Below are 23468 nucleotides of genomic sequence, written 5' to 3'. Positions count from 1 at the left end.
GATGAGGGAAGGTTCAGGAATGGCATGAGGCGATGTTAGAGTATACCATAATTGGCCTGGCTAGAAGGAGGGACTGATCAACTCAAGCAATGAAGATGGGGGCCACAAACCATCTGAAGAGGCAGTGGGGTGGTGATGCAATTTGACCATCTGGTCAATGGCTGGAAGACCTACTCACCTAAAAGCAGAGTATTCTGACCGGTGCCTAACTAGCCTTCTTATGTATTCACTTAATCAGTTCAACCTAGAAATAGCGCACACTTGCTGCATTCAGTTATTATGCCACTTAGTTACTTACCACAAACTCAGCAGTGCGTTTATAACACACATTTACAATCTGTAGTTTCTGTCAGTTAGAAGTCTGCACACAGCTTGGCTGAGTTCTCTGTTTCAGGGTCTCATCAGGCTGCAATCTAGGTGTTGGCTGGGGCTGCAGTCTCCTCAGAGGGTCAACTGAGAAAAGATCTGCTTTCAAGCTCCCACAGATTTTCCCTGTAGCTACCAGACTGAGGGTTTCAGTTTCTTGCTGGAGTCTACCCTCAACTATTAGAGAGCGCTCACTCACAGTTCCTTGCCACATGAGCTTCTCCAGTAGGGTCACTCACTTCATGGAACTCTGCTTTTTCAAAACCAGCAAAAGAGAGAGGCAGAGGGAGAGGAGGAGGGAGAGAGAGGCTGCTAGCAAGGTAGTCTTGGATAATGCAATCATGGATGTGATGTCTCATTGCCTTTGCCATATTCTATCGGTTAGAAGGAAGTCACAATCAAGAGAAGGGGACTGTACAAAGATGGCAGACCAGGAGGCAGGGGTCATGGGAACATTTTAGAGCCTGCCCACTACATCTATTATGAGCCAGACTCTGTTATAGGCACCCGGGAGGGTTACAGCAATGAACAATAAGTCGTATCTTAAGAGGGAAGTGGTGAGTGATGGGGGAAGGAGGAAGGAGCGGGATCTATTTGTAAATTAAAGGTCATAATGCCAGATTAAAAGATGTATCTACAAATTTCAATCTCTGGACCTCATTTGGATTCTGATTTTTTTAATGTAAAAAAAAATCTCTGATAATTAAGAAACAATTAGAAATGTGAATATCAACTGGATACTTGATGACATTAAGAAATTATTGTTCGTTTTAAATGTATGGTGATTGTATTTGTCTCTTTTAATAGAGTCCTTAGTTTTTTGGAATTTCTTACTGAAATAGTAAAGATAAAATGATGTATGTCTAAGAGATTTTCTTGAAAAACCTATGGGTGTGAGAGAAGGTGGAGATATGGATGAAGCAGAATTTCCAGGGGTTGGTGGTTATGGGGCTGGGATGATGGGCATATGGGAGCTCATGAAGCTATTCTGTCAACTTTTGTGGGTGCTCAAAATCCTGCATAACAAAAGCTTTAAAAAATAAACGTATCGGTATATACTCTTAATAGTAATCATAGAAATGCAGATGAAAACCATGTGAGACCACTTTGTGTCTATCAAATTGGCAGAATTTTTTTTTTTTTTTTTTTTTTTTTTTGTGATGCTACCCATTGCAAGTAAAGGTGTGATAAAACAGATATTCTGCTGCATCGTTGGGAAAGGATGGGGGAGGGGTGGGGTATAAATTGGTACACTCTTCAGAAAGCATTTTGATAATATGTATCAAGAGTCTTAAAAATGTTCATATCCTTTCATCCAATAATTCCATTTCTGGAAATGTACTCTAAAGAAATAGCCATTGGGGCACCTGGGTGGCTCAGTTGGTTAAGCATCTGACTCTTGATATTGGCTCAGGTCATGATCTCACGGTCCCGGGATCAAGCCCTGTGTCAAGCTTCGCACTGAGCATGGAGCTTGCTTGGGATTCTCTCTCCCTGTCTCTGCTTCTCCCCCAATCATGCTCATTCAATCTCTCTCTCAAAATAAATAAACTTGAAAGAAATAGCTTTCAAAGTGGACAAAGTTTATGCACAAAGATATTTACTACAGGAATATAGTAGAGAATTCACCTTTCCCAAAGAACACTCTGGCCTTTGCCCTCGGCTTTGGGAAGTGATCCCTAGGTCTTTAGAATGTTTTGCCTGGTAAGAGCGTCTTTGTTTACGTGGGGGCCTTGGCTAACGGACAGTCTAACACATGGGCCATGTGGTATCAAATCTAGTTCTAGAGGGGCTGGATACTAAAGATCAGCCACACAGGCTGTCAACCATGGAGTTCCAATAAAAACTCTGGACATCAAGCTTAGGTGAGCTTCCCTGGTTGGCAATACTCATTCCATGCATGTTGTCACACAGAGTTGCTGGAAAAGTAATGCTGTCTATGACTCCATGGGAAGAGGACAAATCCATGTCTGGAACTTTCCTGAAATCTCTTCCCATGGCTGTTTTCACCTGTATCTTTTAATTGTAATAGACTATAGCCACGAATATAATAGCTACCAGTGAGGTCTGTGAGTCCCCCTAGTGAGTTATCAAAACTCAGGGCAGTTTTGGGAGCTCCCAAACTTACAACTTGTAAACTGCTCCTAACTTCGCAGTTGGGTGCCAGAGATGAAGGCAGTCTTGTGGATTATGCCTCCTCTAATTTTGCATGGGTTATTTACAAAATAGAAAAAAAATTCTTGGGAACAACAGAGTAATAGTTCAATTAATAGCAGCACTGTATATTCCACGTACACGGTATTATGCAGGCACTAAATACAGCATTATAAAGAATTTATATATTAATAGGGCAAAGACTATGTAACATGCCCAATGCAAAATGTTTGATGTATATTATTACTATAGGCATGTAGAATAATGTCCAGATGAATTATACAAAAATGCCAAGGAGTGCTCTTTTGGGTGCTAAGATTAAAAAAAAAAATGTCTACTTCTCTAAACTGTTCAAATGGTGTACAGGATGCCACTATGCACAACTTACTTTGATAATTAGAAATGTGTGTGTATTTAGTTACTAAATTTTAGCCACATTAGCAATGATTCTGTAGCTTAAGAAAGGTAGTTCATGACTGGGCAACTCTCAAAAGCTCAAACCCATGTGACTAAAGATGTCACCGAAAGGAAAGGGAGATGAAACAAAAGGAAATATAAGCAGCTATCGGCATTCTGACACGCACAAATATAAAGGGTGGAAAGAAGAAACAGAACCAAGGACCTAGAGAGCAAGGAGCAGGAAGGGCAGAGAACAGTGACAGGCAGTGCTATGAAACAGAAGTTCATGGTAACAGTTCATGTGAGTCTCTAACGCTTCATATGGCCTGGTAAACCCTTGGGATCACTTCCAGGTTAGCACTAAGGCCTCAGTCTTTGAGTGAGGCGAAGGGGACTGGACCTGAACGAGTGCTCAAAACGCTTCCCCAAATAATGAATCTATTCTTACGGGCTTCTGTTCTTCAAAATCTTGGCAGAGGGGAATGTGAACAAAAACGAATAAACAAGATGGGCTGTGGTTTAAAGAGTGCCAGGAGGCTGAGGCCAGCAATGAGTCGAAATTTGCAAAAAGAGCCCAAAGCATCAAAAATGGTTTCTGCTTTTTAAAGTTAAGTTTAGGGCCAGGTGAAAAACAAAGATGACACGAGCCACAGTTTATGAATGGCAGTGATTTTTATCAGAAAGAAGGCAGAACTTCTATACCTTTAATTTGCTTCCATCTTTTCTGTCAAATAACATCTTCTACCATGAAATGGGTAACACAAATGTTGATAAGAGAGAATTAAATCCCTGAGTGAAGAGATTATAAAAAGTGCACCTGTTCTCTGGCTACTCTAATGAATTAAAGTCGCTTACCTCAATGAATTACTTTCCAGGATGCTGATAACCCTTGCAAATGGGATTGCTAAATTATTGTCAGGGATCTTGCAGGCAACCAGGCGAGTAGAAGATTCTAGAAGATGAAGGTTGGAGCTTTTATAACAAACTAGTAGCCTAGATATAGTGCATTACATTTCACTAGGCATTTTCACACACATTCTTGTTTGTTCTTTGCCGATAAATAATATGGTTCGATCAAATGAGAGAATAAATGCTAAATTGCCAAGTCCCATATAGAGGTTTGAAATTTTAAGATAGACACAATTATTCCATCCATCTTACAGACGAACGCACTGAGGTTCAAATAGGCTTGCCCAAGGTCCCACTTCTGGTCCATTTTGAAAATACAGGGGCTTATCACTGACCCCCAGACAAGAATCTCAAATTCTAAATAACCTCCAAGCACTCAGGAAACAAAATGGCAAACACTGGGCTGTTGTATGGATTCATTCACAAAACACACACATGCAACAAACTGACATCATTTCCATCTTTGCTGTGATTATTAGATCCTTGGATAAGGTCTATCTGTAATTCAACAAAGCATTTCCTAATCACCTCCTATCGGGCACAAGTTTGGGCTATCCCTTAAAGGATCGTAGAAGCAGGTCGGAAGAGGTGCCAGTCAGGAAACCTGGAAAATAGAGTTAATGGGGCTAGAAGCTGAGTCGGGGTAGGCTGGGTCAGAGCCTGGTAACTACCAAAATTTGTATCTTATTTCTCTTACGGTTATATTAGTATGTGCAATAGACTTTTCACGTATTGACGGGAAGCAGTGGAATTTCCTGGGGAACTATCGGTGAACTCACAGAACTGACCGGAGCGTGGAGAGGCAGACTGAGGAGGGGCAAGACTTAACTGGCTAGAACAACTGTCTTGTCAGGGCACTCCTGGAATGTGGATGTGCGGTGTTGTCTCTTGTTGGAGGCGGTCCTGATAATCAATCTAGTCGAGATTGGAAGTTTGGGACGGTAAATCCTGGTGCTGAGCTTTAGTAGCATGCCCACCCCTTGGGAAGGGGAGGAGAGATTTTCCCCTCCTCACTGCACCCCCCAAACCAGACCTGTTGCTGGAAACAAGGTGAATGAACCATGTTTGGGCCCCAGGGGTAATCTGTTTCCGGGGCCCACGTTAACATGTGGAGGGACTTCAGGAAGAAAACACTCCTTCCACAGAACTGTTGGGGTAGGACTGAATGACAGAATGAACAGGAAAATGCTTCAGTAATGGTAAGATGCTTACTCTTATTATTAATGGGATGGGAGGAGGAAAAACTTCTCTGGTGCATTTTGAGAAGGAAAAGAGCATGTCCACCTGTCCCTTCTGGGCTCTCTTTTGAAGGCTGCCTGCTCACAGGGGTCACTGCTTTCTGATGTGTAGTAACTTAATGGGGTGGGCTCTGTCCCTGTCTCGAGGCGGCTTCCTTCAAGAAGGGAAATGCAACCCACTTGGCAACTCTAAAGCCCTGCATTCCATTTAGTTGGAAAGTTGACATCTGGGTCTCCATCTCTCTGGTTACTGGATCTCTCAGTTGGATGCCATCTAGGAAGGAAAATGATCTTATCTATCCACCTATCCCATATCCAATTACAGTCAAGTCAGAGGATGCACTGAGCTAACAATGGCAAACGGGGCCAGTGGAAGGCAGGCTGGAAAGAGGCCCCAAGGTTGGACGCTCTTGCTCATAGTGGCTTAATCCAGTTCTCATGTCGGCTTTCATAAGCATGCAGCTTTTGGAGGAGCCAGAATACACAGGCACCTGACAAGGAATTTTGCCCTGCGGAGGATGAGATAGAAATATACCAAAGTGGTTAACAGTATGGATTCTGACTCAGAATACGTGGGTTCAAATCTGGGGTCTGCCACTTAATAGCTCTGTTGTCTCAGGCAAGTTAATCAACCTCTTCGTGCCTCATCTGTTAAATGGGAATAATGTTAGTACCTACCCCACTGCGTTATTATGCAGATTAATTGAGACAATGCACATAAAGCACCAGAACACTGTCTGGCACATAGTAAGTCTCAATAAATAATCCTCATCATTCAGAACACAGCTAGTTTAATTAGTTAATTAGTTAAATAGATGCTAGTTTAATTAAGGGGATCAGTAACTACCATACCCAATGCAATTGCCTCATGAATATTAATCTAATGAGAAGTTTCTAAAGGTTATTCAAGGACTTTGCCCTAGATCTCACCCTCTCATTTTTGCCAGTGATGGAGACCAACATAGAAAAGGTATGCCTGTCAAATCTGCAGATTCACCAAATCTATGAATCAAGGTGTATGCATGTAACATCAGGATCTGATTTTAAAAGATCTTTGCAAAGTGGAACAACAAACTAATCTAACGAGATTAGATGTAAGAGCAGTTTTTGTACTTTTCTTCAAGTAGGTCCAAATAAAACCAAATCGTGTACGTACAGTATGGAAAAATATGGCTTTAGCTATAGCAGGCATCAAAAATGCAAAGAGATTTTAAATTAGTGTTATTTTAAAACAAGTCCAAAGGATGTCTTCTGAAGCCAGCAAACTGAGTCTTCAGCTAAGTGAACACAAGTATAAAAAATAGAAGTGGATATTTCCCACTTCTGAGGTGAAGGGTCGGGGATTAGGCAGGGACAGTGAGGCTATCCAAGGAGATTGAAAAGCAAGGCCATTGGCATGCTTCCAAGTCAAGGCCTTTGATGAACAACCAGATATAAGGGTTAAATCTAAAGGGACTTAACAGAATTGTGAATGGCAAAGAATCAGGAGTTGGGAACCAAGTGGAAATCGGGTCTAAGTGAAAGAAGTGTGAACATATGGAAAAGATACAAGGGGTAATGGCCATGAGCACCAGAAAACAGATCTTGGTTAGCACAAGAAAATGCTTTCTAAGAGTTGAGATTTCCGACTACGGATGAACCATATTGGGAGGCAGTAGCACTCAGACAACCTTTGAGTTTATCGGGAAAATTGTGACAAGTTGACACATAAGATGGGGAACGGGACTGGATCACAGATTTAAGTCCCTGTTAATTCTGGATTTCTGGGATTCTTTTGCAAAAGAGTAAATACATAGTCTTTTTGTGTATGTATTTACACAAATACATGTATTTGTGCACAGCATCCATCATGTTAGGGAACATCAATCCATGACGTAACCCAGAAATTAAAGTTCAGTATAGCCACCCCTGAGCTGCCATGTTGATAGTTAGCCAAGCTCCTGACACAAGAGTTCAAAGACACTGAAGTCTTGTTTTTCTTGATGCCCATGGAGAGTTTGCAATCACCTGGCTGTGGGCTGCAGCCCTCTGGATGGAAAGCATGTCTGAGTCAGTGCCTGTGTCAGGAGACAGATGGAAGCTGGCCACATGACCCCTGGTCCCACATCCATTCCACCAAATGGAGAGACATGACAAGCCTTTTATTTTCAGGACAGAACGCCATTGATTATTCCCTGTTAATGCTTCCCTGTCGATGGCGGGCAGGGACTAGAGGGAAATGGAAGGATGTGATATCCGGGCCCCCCAAAGGGAAAATCAATGCGATATGGTTTGTATTTCATCCTAGGATAACCTCTTTTTCTGAGTGCCAACCCACAGGCCACTGTTTCTCTCTCCACAAACTCCCCCAGACATTGTCACACCCTTTCACACTCACCAAAGGACAGGGAGGGAGAGGAGAGGAGAGAAGGACCAGGCGCTAGGAATTATTAAACTCTGCTTTCATTCTCTTTCAGAAATTTACAGTCACTAAGAGGCTACAGGATGCACAGAGACTCCTTAGCAGGTTCAGATCAGAGGGGAAGAGCCTACTAAGTCAGTCTAAGAAACCCTTGTCTGACTTATTACTGATGCATCCAGCAGTCAGCTAATCTCAAAGGATGACCTTGGAAAACCGACAACCTAGAAACTGCATGCCCCCTGGCACAATGCTGAAAGTTACAAGTTCAGAGAAAGAGGCAAAGACTTGTATTGCAGGGAGGTGAGAGGCAAGAAGCAACCTTTCTTTGTGTACACACACACACACACACACACACACACACACACACACAAATCAAACACCAAAAGTGTTTATGTTCCTCCCTCCCCAGAAGGAACCCAACATTTGAAACAAAATGCTTGAGGATCTCGGATCTAACAGAAAGGAGAATTCTGGTTCCCTCTGGGGTCTCAGGGTGAAGTTAAAGCAATACTACTTTATTGTCTTTGAAGTGGGGGTGCAAACCAGTAATATCCTGGTACCTAGAGCTATATTCACCTTTTGGTTCCAGAAAGGGCATTTGATTAGCATTTAACCTCCTCAGTATTGCATGCAGCCCCACAGACCCACAAAGGAGTGATGCCTCTGGAAAGCTCTAGGATTATCTATTGCTATTTTTCCCCTTCACGTAGGAGCTACCCCAGGAGAAGTGAATAGATTTTTTTCCACCTACCTTACTCCCTGGGGCTGAGAATCGTGGGCTGAGCCCTCTGCCTGAGAGAGGCCGGACCGGTGATCTCCAGTGGGCTTTCCAGCTCTCAGACTCCGTGTTGGGTCCCTGTGGTGCAGACTGGAGGGGCAGGACTGAGGGTCTGCTTTCTGCTTGTAGCAAGAATGGAGCAGCTCATCTTTTGCATACCTACACCATGTGGATAACTAGAGTTACAGCAGTATGCTTTTCGTGTGCATTGCTATATATATAGGATTGTTTGTGTTACAAACATGAGCTACTTTTTTAATACCTTGGAATAAAAGCTTGTGTCCTAGCAGGGACATGATTAATTTTGTTACTTATTTCAGAAATGACCTGTAAACAATGCTACCAGCCAGACGGTGGTACATGAACATCCTAGAATAGTCTTCAGGCAGTTCCTCTACACAACCCTGGATTCTTCTCCCCACAGGGGATCTGCTTCATGCCTTGGGTTCTACCCCCCTCAGCTGGTCACAGTCACTTGTGCCTGAGTCCTTTTCCCCTAGACTCTGGGGCTCCGTTGACATCACTTCTGTGCAGCCTGGGCTGTTTGCTCTAGTCCATATGGACAAGTGCTCTAGTCCATATGGACAAAGTGCTCAGGACCTTTGAGTTTGTGGAGAGGGGTGCTGAAGACATCTGCAGGCAGTGGTTTAGTCCCAAACCAGGGATATCCTGTAGGAAGAGACATTATCCTAATCAGAACAGATGCTGGTCAGAATACTCAGAGGCAGGACTCCAGCATGGCTGTGGAAGTTCCTTTTGAAACAATGGCAAAATACATAGGGTTCCATGGCTGATTCTGAAAGGAAATGCCCGGAGGTCTCAAGGATCTCCAAACTGCGGGGAGGGAGGACCCCTCAGACAGCTCAGGAGCAAGGGCCTCTGTCCAGTACTTCCTGCCTAGGTCCTGAGCTTGATGGGGAGATGGGTTCTATACATCCCCCTCATCTACTCAAAAACACTTACCTATCTATGTTCACATACATTTTTAAAAAAATTTTTTAATGTTTATTTATTTCTGAGACAGAGAGAGACAGAGCATGGGGAGGGGCAGAGAGACAGGGAGACACAGAATCCGAAGCAGGCTCCAGGCACTGAGCTGTCAGCACAGAGCCCGACGCAGGGCTCAAACTCACAAGCCGTGAGATCATGACCCGAGCCGAAGTCGGTCGCTCAACCGACTGAGCCACCCAGGCGCCCCTCACATATATTTTTGTTTGCTTGCTTTGTGTTTTTATAGAACACAATATACTTCCAGACAAGTACACGGTCACAAATGTACAGCTCAGTGAGTCTTCACAAAGAGAACACACCCAGTCAACAAAGGCAAGAACATTACCAAAACTTCCAGAGGCCCTCTGTCTCCTTCAGTTATCACTCACACCTCCTGGCAAGCACACTCCCGATTTCTAGCAGAGAATTTTATTTTGCTTGTTCTTAACCTCATATAAATGCAATGATACAATATGTTCTCACGCATTGGCTGATTTGCTCAACATTATGTTTCTGAGATTCATCCATGTTGCTGCATGTGGTTTGTTAATCCTCATTTCTATATAGCATTCCATTGTGTGAAGACGTCACAATTTATGAATTCATTCTGTTGATGGCCATTTGTGTATTTTTAGTTTGGGTTGCTACGAATACAGCTGCTATGTGCATGTATTTGGGTGCACTTATGTTTACATGTCTACTGAATATATACCTAAAAGTTAAATTGCTAGGTGGTTGGGTTTGCATCTGTTCAGCTTTAATGGATATTGTTAAATAACTTTCCAAGGCGGTTTGCCAGGCTTCAAGGAGTGCCTGCTGGTCCACATCCTTACCAGTACTCAATGTTGTCAATCTTTTTAATTTCAGCCATTCTGTTCAGTGTGTAATGGTATAGCATTGGGGTTTTAATTTGCATTTCATGAATGACTAATGATATTTAGTACATTTTCATACATTTATTGGCCATTGAGATATCTTTTGTGATGCTTTGTCCAAGTCATTTGCCCATTATTCAGTTGGATTATCTGTTTGCTTTAACTGATTTGTAGCAGCTTTAAAAATAGATTCTGTGGTGTATCACGTTAATTTGTGATATGTGAATCAACATGAAACACCACAGAATCTATTTTTAAAACTGCTACCTGAAAAACACAAAAGATTCCATCGAAAACCTGCTAGAACTTGATCCATGAATTCAGCAAAGTTGCAGGATGTAAAATCAATGTACAGAATCAGCTGCATTTCTATACATCAGCAATGAAGCAGTAGGAAGAGAAATCAAGGAATCAATCCCATTTACAACTGCACCCAAAACCATAATATACCTAGAAATAAATCTAACCAAAGAGGTAAAAGATCTGTATGCTAAAAATTATAGAAAGCTTATGAAAGAAATTGAAGAAGACACAAACAAATGGAGAAATAGTCCATGCTCATGGATTGGAAAAACAGATATTGTTAAGAAATCTTTATTAACCCAAAGTAATCAGTGCAATCCCCATCAAAATTACACCACCATTCTTCACAGAGCTAGAACAAACAATCCTAAAATTTGTATGGAACCACAAAAGACTCTGAATATAGCCGAAGTAATGTTGAAAAAGAAAACCAAAGCTGGAGGCATCACAGTTCCAGACTTCAAGCTGCATTACAAAGCTGTAATCATCAAGACAGTATGGTACTGGCAGAAGAATAGACACTCAGATCAATGGAACAGAATAGAGAACCCAGAAATAGACCCACAAATGTATGGCCAACTAATCTTCAACAAAGCAGGAAAGGATATCCAATGGGAAAAAAAATACAGTGTCTTCAGCAAATGGTGCTGGGAAACTGGACAGCGACATGCAGAAGAATGAAACTGGACTGCTTTCTTACACCCTACACAAAAATAAATTCAAAATGGATGAAAGACCTAAATGTGAGACAAGAAACCATCAAAATCCTACAGGAGAAAACAGATAACAACCTCTTTGACCTCAGCTGCAGCAACTTGTTACCAGACATGTCTCCAGCGGCAAGGGAAACAAAAGCAAAAATGAACTATTGGGACCTCATCGAGACAAAAAGCTTCTGCACAGTGAAGGAAACAACCAACAAAACTGACAGGCAACGCTCCAAATGGGAGAATATATTTGCAGATGACACATCAGATAAAAGGTCAGTATCCAAAATCTATAAAGAACTTATCAAACTCAACACCCAAAAAGCAAATAATCCAGTGAAGAAATGGGCAGAAGACATGAATAGACACTTCTCCAAAGAAGACATCCACATGGCTAACAGACACATGAAAAGATGCTCAACATCACTCATCATCAGAGAAATACAAATCAAAACCACAATGAGATACCACCTCATACCTGCCAGAATGGCTAAAATTGGTAACTCAGGACACAACAGATGTTGGTGAGGATGCAGAGAAAGGGGAACCCTTTTGCACTGCTGGTGGGAATGCAAACTGGTGCAGCCACTCTGGAAAAGAGTATGGACATTCCTGAAAAATTTTTTTAAAATAGAATTACTCTACAACCCAGCAATTGCACTACTGTTTATCCACAGGATGCAAAAATGCTGATTTAAAGAAACATAAGCACCCCAGTGTTTATAGCAGCACTCTCATCAATAGCCAAAGTATGGAAAGAGTCCAAATGTCCACTGACTGATGAATGGATAAAGAAGATGTGATGTATAATATATTCTACATTCTATATACATACAATGAGTGGAATATTATCCGTGATCAAAAAGAATGAAATCTTGCCATTTGTAACAACATGGATGGAACCAGAGTATATTATGCTAAGAGAAATAAGTCAATCAGAGAAAGACAAATATGTGATTTCATTCATATGTGAAATCTAAGAAACGAAATAAATGACCATAGGGGAAGGGAAGGAAAAATAAGATAAAAACAGAGAGGGAGGCAAACCATAAGAGACTCTTAAATACAGAGAACAAACTGAGGGTTGCTAGAGGGGAGGGGAGTGGGGGAAAGGACTAGATGTGTGATGGGTATTAAGGAGGGCACTTGTTGGGATGAGTGCTAGGTGTCATTCGTAAGTGATGAATCACCGGGTTCTACTCCTAAAACCAATACTACACTGTATGTTAACTACCTTGAATTTAAATAATTTTTTTTTAAAAAAAGGTTCTGGATGCAAGTCCTTTGTCAGATATTTGTATTGCAGATGTAATCTCCTACCCTGTGGCTGGCTTTTTACTCTCAGTGGGGTCTTTTGACTTTAATGTAATCCAATGCATCAATTTTTAACTTTCTAGGTAATATTTTTTATATTTTAAGAAACCTTACCCCACTTCAAGGCATTGGAGATATGATATTTTCTTTTTTTTTCCTGTTAGTTTTGTCGTTTTTACCCTTTCACCTTTATGATGTAATCTTTATGGAATTGGTTTTAAGTAGTGAAAATAGGGATCCATATTTATACCACAAATGAATATCCAACTGAGTAAGCACTATTTATTGAAAAGGTCGTCTATTCTTTACTGCACAATATAGTCACCTTTGTTTTTAGCCAAGTGACTGTATGCGTGTGGATCTGCTTCCAGTCTATTTTGTGCCATTAGTGTATTTGTCAATATGTGCACTAATAATACCACATAGTACTATAGCTTTATAAGAAGTCTTGATACCTAGTGGTGTTAAGTCTTTGAAGGAGCTTTGCTCCTTCAAGAACATCTGCTCTATTCTTGGGTTTTTAACATATTTTTTCTTTTTTAAGTAATCTCTATGGCCAACGTGGGACTTGAACTCATGACCCCAATATCAAGAGTCATATGCTCTACAGACTGAGCCAGCCAGACACCCTCGTCTTTACTATTTTCATATAAATTTCACAATTAACTTAATTCCAACCCCTACCCTCCTCCCAAAACCCAAACTGCTGTGGTTTTTACTGGGACTGCATTCCTTCTATAGACTAATTTGGTAAGAATGGACATTTGAGATTTTCAATTCATGAACACAGCAAATCTCTCCATTTATGTAGGTCTTTTAAATTTTCTTTTAATAATGTTTTCTCTGTAAAGACCTTGCACATCTTTCATCGGATATATTCCCAGGTATTTTATATCTTTAATGTCATTGTAAATGGTGTTTTAAAATTTCACTTTCTACTTATTGTTTACTCATATTCTGTTCATAGTAGTTACAGGATATAGTAATATAGTACATATATAGTGAGATACACACACACACACACACACACACACACACACCATGAATCCAGGGACTTTGATATATTTGTATTTTTTTATGTTTATTTATTTACTTGAGAGAGAGAGAGAGAGGGAGAGAGGCAGAGAGAGGGAGAGAGAGAATCCCAAGCAAGTTCCATGCCCCATGTAGGCTTGATCTCACAACCGTGAGATCACGACCTGAGCCAAAATAGATGCTTAACTGACTGAGCCACCCAGGCACCACTGTATTTGTAGTAATCCTGCTAAGCCACAGATTCTTTAGGATTTTCTACATAAACAATCATATCATCTGTGAATAGACAGTTTATCTCTTCCTTTTCAGTCTTTATAACCTTTTTTCTTGCCTTATTACAACAGTTACAATCTCCAGCACAATATTGAATATAAGTACTATTAGAAGGTATTCCTTTTTTTTTTTTAAGATTTTATTATTTTTAAGTAATCTCTGCATCCAACATGGGGCTCGAATCTACAACCCTGAGATCAAGAGTTGCATGCTCCACCAATTTAGCCAGAGAGGTGCCCCAGCAGGTATTCCTAATCTCAGGGAGAAAGCTTTCAACATTTTGCTACTAACTATGATATTTTATAGATGATCTTTACCAGTTTAAGGACATTTCCTTCTATTCCTAGTGTGTTGAGTATATATCATGAATAATTATTTGATTTTATTAAATGCTTTTTCTACATCATTCTATTGAGGTGATTTTATTCTTTTTCTCCTTTATGATGCTAATTTGGTTAAATACGCTGATTTTAAATTGAGATATAATTCATATACCATAATGTTCATCCTTTTAAAGTGTGCAATTCAGTGGTCTTCAGTATATTCATAAAGCTGTGCAACTGTCACCAGTATCTAATTCCAGAACATTTTAATCATTCCCAGAAAGAAACTCCATACCCATTGGCAGTCACTCCCCATTACCCTCTTCCCCCAGTCTCTGGAAGCCACGAATCCACTTTCTGTCTGCATAAATTTTGCCTATTCTGGACATTTCACTTATAAGTGGAATCATATAATCATATAAGTGGAATCATATCATATAATATGCTTTAGTGTCAGACTTCTTTCACTTAGCATAATATCCTTAAGGTTCATCCATGTAGCATGAATCAGTACTACATTCCTTTTCACAGCTGAATGATACTGTCATATGGATATAACACATTTTGTTGACCAATTCATTAGTTGGACATTTGAGTTGTTTCCACTTTTTGGCTATTAAGAATAATGCTGCTATGAACATAGGGAGTAAGATTTCTGGGTCATAGAGTAAACTGCACTTAACTTTTTGAGGAACTGTCAAACTGTTTTCCAAAGTGGCTACACCATTTTACATTCCCACCAGCAATTTATGAAAGTTCCAATTTCTCCACATCCTTATCATCACTTGTTATTATCTGTATTTTTTAAAGGATTTTTTAAAAAAGAAATCTCTACACCCAGTGTGGGACTCAAATTTACAATCCTGAGATCAAGAGTCACATGCTCCACCAACCCAGCCAGGCAAGCATCCCTGCATTTTTTTTTTTTTTTTTAATTATTATTGTCTTCCTTGCGGGTGTGAGGTAGTATCTCATTGTGATTTTGATTTGCACTTCTGTAATGAGTAATGATGTTAAACATTTTTTTATGTGCTTATCGGCTACCTGTGTCTCTTCTTTGGAAAAATGTTTATTCAAATCCTTTTGCCTATTTTTTTTAGTTGTTCTGTTGGCCTTTTTGTTTAGTTGTAAGAATTATTCATCTATTCTGGATACTAGACACTTACCAGTTATAGGAGCTACAAATATTTTCTCCTACTCTGTAGGTTGTATTTTGTGTTATTGTCTTTTGAAGCACAAAAGTTTAAATTTTTAATGAAGTCCAGCTTATCCACTTTTATTTTGGTTCCTTGTGATTTTGGTGTCATATGTAAGAAATCACTGTCAAATGAAAGATCATGAAGATTTATACTTGTATTTCCTTCTAATAGTTTTATATTTTAACTCTTACATTTAGGTTTTTGACCCATTTTGAATTAATTTTTGCATATGGAGTATGAAGAAATCCAACTTTACCTTCTTGCATGTGGATATTCGGTTGTCCCAGAACCACTTGAAAATACTGCTTGATTTTGTAATATTAAGCCAACATTATATTACTGAAATGAATTATATCATTGGACTCTACTTACTAAGATTCTGTTTAGGATATTTGTACGTATGTTCATGAGAGATATTGGTTCATAATTTTTACTTCTTATAATGTACTTGTCACCCTTTGGTATTAAAATTATGGTGGTCTCAAAATGTGCTGGGAATTGTTTTTTTCTTTCTCTGATTTGAAAGAGTCTGTGTAAGATCAGTTTAATTCCTTTAAAATGCTTAGAAATTTAGTAAAGAAATCTACACCTGAAAATTTTTAGTTACAGATTCAATGTCTTAGCTATAAAACATTCAGACTTTGTTTCCTCTTCAGTTGGTAAACTGTAATTTCATAGAAATTTCATTTCATGTAGATTTTCAGATTTATTGGTATAAAGTTCTTCATAATATCTACTTAATAGCATTGCTAATTTGTACCTTTTTTCTCATTTTCTTAGTCTAGCAGTGGTTTTTTTTTTTCCTTGCTAGCAATTTATCAATTTTATTAGTCTTTTCAAAACACCCAGCTCTAGATTTGTTGACTTTCTTATATACTTTTTTCTATTTCATTAATTTATCACCTTTATTATTTTATTTACTCTTCTAGAATTAGATTCAATTTCCTACTCTACTTTTTAGATTGATTTTTAGCCTTTCTTTCCTTTTATTATATGTAGATTTAAAGAAACAAACTTCCCTTTAAGTACAGCTTTAGCTTTGTTCTTCAAGTTTTGATGTCATTATTTTTATTGTAACTTAATTCAAAATAACTGTCTAATGTCCATTATAATTTCCTTTGAATTATTGGTCATTTAGAAGTATATTGCTTAATTTTCAAATATTTGAGGAGTCCCTAATTATCTTTTTGTTATTAATTTCTACCTTAATCCCACTTTGGTCAGAGAACCTATTTTGGATGATTTCACTCTTCGGAATTTGTTGAGATTTGCTTTAAGGACCAACAGATGGTAAATTTTGGTAAATGCTCCATGGACACTTGGAAAAAACACATATCCTGACAATACTGATTGTAGTATGGTATGTGCATCAGTTAGATTAAAGTTATTACTTATGTTGAAATCTTTCATATTCTTAATGACTTTTTCACTATCTGTTACTATCAGCTTATTACAGTTCTATAATTTTGCTGTATATTTTGAAACTACAGTATTAGGTAAATCAACACATGCACCAAATATTATACTTATTTTTTGTAAGTATAATGTTATTTTTATATTATTATACCTTCCTGGTGGATTTATGTTTTTATTTATGAACTGTCCCTCTGTATGTTTAGTAATGCTTCTTGACTTACTTTGATATTTGTATAGCTACATCAGCCTCCTTCTGGTTAGCTCTTGGTTGGTGTATCTTTTTCCATTCTTTAACTTTCAATCTTTCTTTGTCTTTACACTTAAAAAGTGTGCCCCTTGAAAGCAACATATAGTTCGGTTTTTAAAAATATGTATCAATGTGGTAAGCAGCCTCTTTAGGACGATCCCAAATGATCCTCACCTTCTGTATTCAAGCATTTCTGTGCCTTCCCCCTGAGTGTGCAGTGAAACTAACTCACCTCTAATGAATTCTAATGATCAGCCATGCTCAGAAGTCATTTTGCACATAATACAAATGTATCTGTAGGAAAAATTCCTAGGATTGTTGGGTTAAAAGATGTAATGTACCTGTCATCTGATATTGTCAGCCTCCACAGTTTGTACTAATTTATGCAATGTGTGAAAGTGCCTCTTCCAGTATTAAATTTCCTACTCTACTCTTCAGATTGTTTTTTAGCCTTTCTTTCCTTTTATTATATGTAGATTTAAAGAAACACACTTCCCTTTAAGTACAGCTTTAGCTTTGTTCTTCAAGTTTTGATGTCATAATTTTTTTTTTTGTAATTTAGTTCAAAATAACTGTCTAATGTCCATTGTAATTTCTTACAATGCTTGCCATTATAGTGTATTATCAAACTATTGTTTTTGATAGGTGAAAAATCTATTTTATTACAAGTGAGCTTTAGCTCACATTATTTTCACATGCTTAAGAGTCATTTGTATTTTCTCTTCTATGAAGTATCTTTTGACCATTTTTATATTGGATTGCTGATCTATTTCTTTTTGATTTGAGGGGTTCCTTTTATAAAATTAGATAAATTAGCCCTTATCTTGGTGGAGTTACACATATCTCACCCAGGTGCTCATTTGCATTTGCTTATGATGCTACCGTCATGAAGAGACTCTCTTATCTTTACAAAGTCTCACCTAGCAATCATTTCTTCTAAGGCTGTTGGGTTTTGTGGCAGACTCAGAAAGTCCTTTCCCATTCTCAAGTCATAAGAAAATTTTCTTTTTTCTTCCGAGTACATTCAGAGTTTTATTTTTTACACTTACGCCTTAGAACTGCCCGCAAGTTGTCCTGATATAAGGAGTAAAGTGTGGATCCACCTTAATTTTTTTACAGAACACTACCCAGTGATCTCCCTCTCAATAGTCTTTCCTCACTGACTGAAAAGCCACCTTTATCATACACTCAATTCCCGTATGTATTTAGACCTGTTTCTGAACTCTTCTATTGATCTGGTTATTCACAAATTATTACCACACTGTTTTAATTACTATAGATTTATAAATTTTAAACATCTATAGAGTTAATCTCCTTCTATCACCATCCCTTTCTTTCTTGCATATCCTTGCTTGGTTTTCCATATGAACTTCAGAATTAGTTTGTGTAAATCTTTTTTAGAAATCTAATTGGTAAAGGGGGCATCTGGGTGGCTCAGCCAGTTAAGCGTTCAGCTCAGGTCATGATCTCACAGTTCATGGCTTCGAGCTCCATGTTGGGCTCTGTGCTGACAGCTTGGGGCCTTCTTCAGATTCTATGTCTCCCTCTCTCTCTTCCCCTCTCCCACTTGCACTCTGTCTCTCTCAAAAGTAAACATTAAAATTTTTTTTTAAAAATCTGGTACTTTTATTGAATATCACATGAAATTTATAGATTAAGGAGAGTGACGTCATTACAAGGCTCATTGTTCTTGTGCGAGAACATGGAATTTCTTCCCATTTGTTCAAGTCTTGTTTTGTGTCCCTCATTAGCATTTTGAACTTTTCTACTTCTTGGGCTTATTCCTAAGTATTTTATATCTTTTGTTTTCTGCTGCTATTATAAAGTGGGTCTTTTCTTTTTTTGTAGCATGTAATCAGACATTGTGTATACAAAGGCTGTTGATTCTAAAAATTACTTTTGTACCCATCTAATTTATTAAATTCTTGTTTCGTTTCTAAGTTTGTTCTAAGTTGGTTACTCCTTTTTAGTTTCTAGCTTGACAGTCCAATCATATCTGCAAATTATAATTTTAACCTCTCTTCCTAATTTCTCTACCTTTAATTTCTTTCTCTTGTCTAATTGTCTTGTCTAAGTCCTGAAGAACAGTTTTAAACAATGGTGATGATTAGTGGACATCTTTGCCTTGTTTCTGACTTTAATTTAAAAAATTGTTTCTCTAATTCTCAATTAAGCATGATGCTGGCTTTGGATTGAGATAAATATATTTTATCAAATTAAGGAAACACCCAGCTAGTCCTAATATTAAATGACCCTTGTGTTCTTGAAACAAGCCTCACTTAGTCATGGTGAATTACTCTGATCTGGAGCCAGCCTGACTGCGTTCAAATCCTAGAACCATAACTGATTAGTATTTGAGTTCAGGTAGAATGCTTTACCTCTTTTTAACTCAGTTTCCTTCTCTGAAAAATGCGGAAGATAAGAATATCTACCTCATTAGGTTGTTGTGAAAATCAAATAATTAAGTTGTCTTTTCAAAAGCTTAAGGGACATTTGCATTTTTTTCCTATAAACTGTTCATATCTCTTCCCTATTTTTCTATAGGATCTCCTCTATTTTTATTTTTTTTAAGATTTCAAGTAATCTCCATACCCAACATGGGGCTTGAACCCACAACCATGAGATCAAGAGTTACATGCTCCACCGACTGAGCCACCCAGGTGCCCCAAACCACTTTAATTTTTAATTGTTTTTTATTTTATTTTATTTTTGAGAGAGAAAGCCAGAGCATGAGCAGGGGAGAGGCAGAGAGAGAGACACACAGAATCTAAAGTAGGCTTCAGGCTCTGAGCTGTCAGCACAGAGCCCGACATGGGGCTCAAATTCAACCATGAGATCATGACCTGACCTGAAGTTGGACAATTAACCGACTGAGCCACCCAGGCACCCCAAAACCTTTATCTTAAAAAGGTGTTCATAAATTAGGAATATTAGCCCTTAATGTGTGAAATAAACTGCAAATATGTTATCCTGTTATCACTTGTATTTTGCTTTGGTATATTTTGCAGGTAACAATTTCTGTCCACTTGTATCAATTACTAAAAGATATTTTAAACTTAGTTTTGCCAATTTTTGCTTATGTATATACTGAGGCTCTATTATCAAGCTTAGCTGAAAATCAGTATGTCTGGCAAATTGAACCATTTATCAGTAATGGAGCCGAAGTTTCTAATTTCGTAGAGATTACTTTCTCTGATATCTTCCTCTTATATTTTTTTCATCCTTTTATTTTCAATCTTCCTGTGACTAAGTTTTCCAAGCACCTCTCATAAATAGCATATAGGTAGATATTTAAATCCAGTATTACAGGCTTTATCTTTCAACTGCAGAGTTTAGCTCATTAACACTTATAACTGACATATTTGAATTCTTTTACCATCTTACTTTATGCTTTTTGTTTTTCTCACCTTTCTAGCTTCTTTTTTATCATCCTTCCCATATTAACTTAAGTGCTATATTCTCTATATTTATTGAGTGGTTACTCCAAATATTTTAAAATGTCTACCTACCTAAGGCCCCAAATTGGTAAGACTCTAACTCCTCCTGAACAACTGAAAGACAGTAGGACACTGTAACTCTCATCACCTCCTTTCAAAATTACGTGCCTCTGTTGCCTGGTGTTTTGAAGTCTCTCTTTTATTTCTTGAAATATATTTAAAACATTTAGTTTATATCATATGGCAGTAAGTACAATATCTAATGTGTCTGTGAGTCTGACTCTCCTGTATGTTGTTTCTGATGCCTCTCACTCATGGGACCTTGATTCCTCCTTTGGTTTGTGGTTTTTAACTGTGAGCTACTCATATTCTTTCTAACTTTATCTGTGGTAGTTCTTAGATACCCTGATTGAAGTTTTATAGCTTTTGAGAGAATCTGTGTTTGCTAGTCCTCTGAGGTCACTACTGACCTAGGTTTACTGTAAACGAAATTCCCATTTGCAGTATTTTGGACCACACCAGTAGGATGAACTTAGGCCATAAACTCTATAAGGGACAACTTGTTAAACATTTTAAGGTACAAACAAACAAACAAACTTTTCCTCCACCCAAGGCCAATATCAATAAAGGCATGCTATCTTGCTGTTATTTCTGCTTGGTGGGTTTACTTAGTGTTGATGCTTACACTGTGAGGGTAGCACTTTGAGGGTCCCTGTTTCGTGGGAGATCTCAGGCTAAACGCTCTGCTTTGAGTAGGCCCTGCTTTACCTCTGGCACCTATCACAGTCACCATGACAGAGACTCAAGGGACCAGGTCTCCACAGATACTTTCAGGGTGAAAGGCGGCTTTCATCTCACTTGCCACCCAAAGTTAAGCTTTCAAAGCACTCTCGACTTCTACAGATTCATTTCTTGCTACTGTTCAATACATTTAGAAAGATTTTTTTTTGACCCTTGAGGATCAGTGATAAAAGTCACCCCAAAATCAAAAGAATTCAGGAAGGCAGTAGGGTATAAAGTTAATATACAAAAATCAAAAGGCATATGTAAGAACAATAACCAAGTATAAGACCTCATAGCAGAGAAAACCCCATTAGTAGCAAGAAAGAATTGAATACAAGGGGATACACTTAATAAGATATACGTACTACCTATCCAAGGAAAAGTTTAAAACAGTACTGAAAAGGCACAAAAATAGACTTGAACAAGTCTACATCCCCTGTTCTTGGGTAATTTGGATAACTCAACATTGTAAAGATGTCAGTTCTCTCTAAGTGAGCTAATAAATGTAATGCAATCTCAGTTAGACATGTTGATACTAAAGTTTACGTGGAAAAACAAACATGTAAGAATAGCCAGGAAAACACTGGAAAAGAAAAATTATGACAGGGGACTAGCTCTACCAGATATTAAAATATACTATAAAGTGTCTATTATTGAAAACAGTGTGCTACTGTGTACAAGGAGATAAGCGGACCAGTGAATAGAACCCAAAGCCCAGAAACAGACCCAAATACAAATGGATCCTGGGTTGAATTCTTAACCAGAGAAAAGGACGTAACAGGGAGAACTGATGACATTCAACTAAGCAGGTAGTTTAGTTAACTGGATTGTGTCAACGTTAATTTCCTGGTTTCAATAACTCTATCACAGCTATGTAAGTTGTTAACACTAGAAGCTGGGAGAAGGGCATATGGCAACTTTCTGTACTATTTTTGCAACTTTCCTCTAGGTCTAAACTTATTTCAAACTAAAAGATTTTTTGTTTAAAAAAAGGGTTTGAATCAAGAGCTCCAAAGAATGTGGAGAGGAGGCTCTAAGTCACACTACTGTGGAACACCAGAAAAAGGGCCATTCATCACCACTGTTGGCCAAAACCACTTAATTGGTTCCATTTTACACCATTTCAAAGGGTTCAGCTAACTTTACTTATAGCATGGAATTAATGAGACCAAAATCAATGCTTAATATGGGCCAGGTGCATTCATTCTATCCTATGGATACTTTCTGCAGCCTTGAAATTGCAAAGATTGCAGAGTTTCCCAATATAGAGTGTGAGTTGATCAACACAAATTTATGGTCACCACTGAGAAACAAAAAAATCTCCAAACACATAGTTTAGAATAGCAACTTTGCTACTGAAGAACAGTACTAGGAATTAAGATGACTGCAGTGTGCATTAAATTCTACCAAGATAAGGTGGTTTAAGAGGAATAACTTCAGACTGGCATCAGGATAGAACGCATGGAGGATTCAGTCAGCCATGGTGCAAACTGTTATTTCCAATTCAGCTTCCTCTACTCCTAGGCACGTCAGTAGCTCCCACAAATAGATGGATCTGGTTATATTTTCCAGGGAGGTGATCGAGGAGATGGAAACCTGGTCACATCTCAGTTCCGGCTTTGTTTGCACAATGGGCCAGTTGCAGTAGGCTTTCCATGACTGCCCAGCAGAGGAATACTGTAACAGCTCTCCAAATCGACAAGCAAGCCGGTTTACACAGGGTCCTTCACTGGCCTCCTGCCTACCTCTCCCTGCTCCTTTATGCTGTCAGCCATACCACAAGACATGCAGTGCCCTATACAAACCATGCTCTTTAGGCAGGATGGCCTCATTCTCTCGTCTTCACTGAACTTCCTGTTCATCCTTCAGGACGTGGTCCAGCATTTTTCAAATCCTCCCTCTACTCAGTTTGAGTTCGGGTGCCTTCCTCCTTGCTGCCAAGATACCCTGGTATTCTTATCTCAAAATTTATCATTCTACATCACAATATTTGCTCTCCTGGTCTCTTCCTCAGAAGACCATGAATATGACGACAGCAGGAATGCCTTTCCTCTCTGTATATTCAGCAGCAAGCAGGGTGCTTGGCATAAAATGTGTTCTATTCACATCTACTGAGTGAAGGGACATTTATTAAGGCCCAACTGTTAAGACAGCTATATTGCTAGCAGGTCTACGAGGCGTTTAGCAGAACGTTCAGAACAGTCCATCACTACCATTAACAATTCAAAGTACATGTCCTCACGCCTTAGGGATCCATTTTGCTTTGGCATACAAAGGACAACACCTGCCATAGGTTTGGAAGATTTTATTGACTTTTGCTC

General features: G+C 38.7%; 1 protein-coding gene across 2 annotated transcripts in view; it reads right to left on the bottom strand.

Annotated features, from left to right (window-relative positions):
- Nucleotides 1–7192: 7192 nt before the first annotated feature.
- GPATCH2L (G-patch domain containing 2 like) overlaps nt 7193–23468 on the bottom strand; it is a 77044-nt gene continuing 60768 nt past the window's right edge. Inside the window, exon 9 of one of the 2 annotated variants that reach the window (XM_045451597.1) lies at nt 7193–8914. In XM_045451597.1, coding sequence (XP_045307553.1) covers nt 8817–8914 — 98 coding nt within the window. In that variant the 3' untranslated portion in view covers nt 7193–8816. The remainder of the gene's footprint in view (nt 8915–23468) is intronic. The other variant, XM_045451602.1, reaches the window with a different exon arrangement.

Source organism: Leopardus geoffroyi, chromosome B3 (genome assembly GCF_018350155.1).
Source record: "Leopardus geoffroyi isolate Oge1 chromosome B3, O.geoffroyi_Oge1_pat1.0, whole genome shotgun sequence".
NCBI classification, from domain to species: Eukaryota; Metazoa; Chordata; class Mammalia; order Carnivora; family Felidae; genus Leopardus; species Leopardus geoffroyi.
The sequence above is the reverse complement of the archived record's forward strand: the minus strand, read 5'-3'. Positions and strand labels throughout refer to the sequence as shown.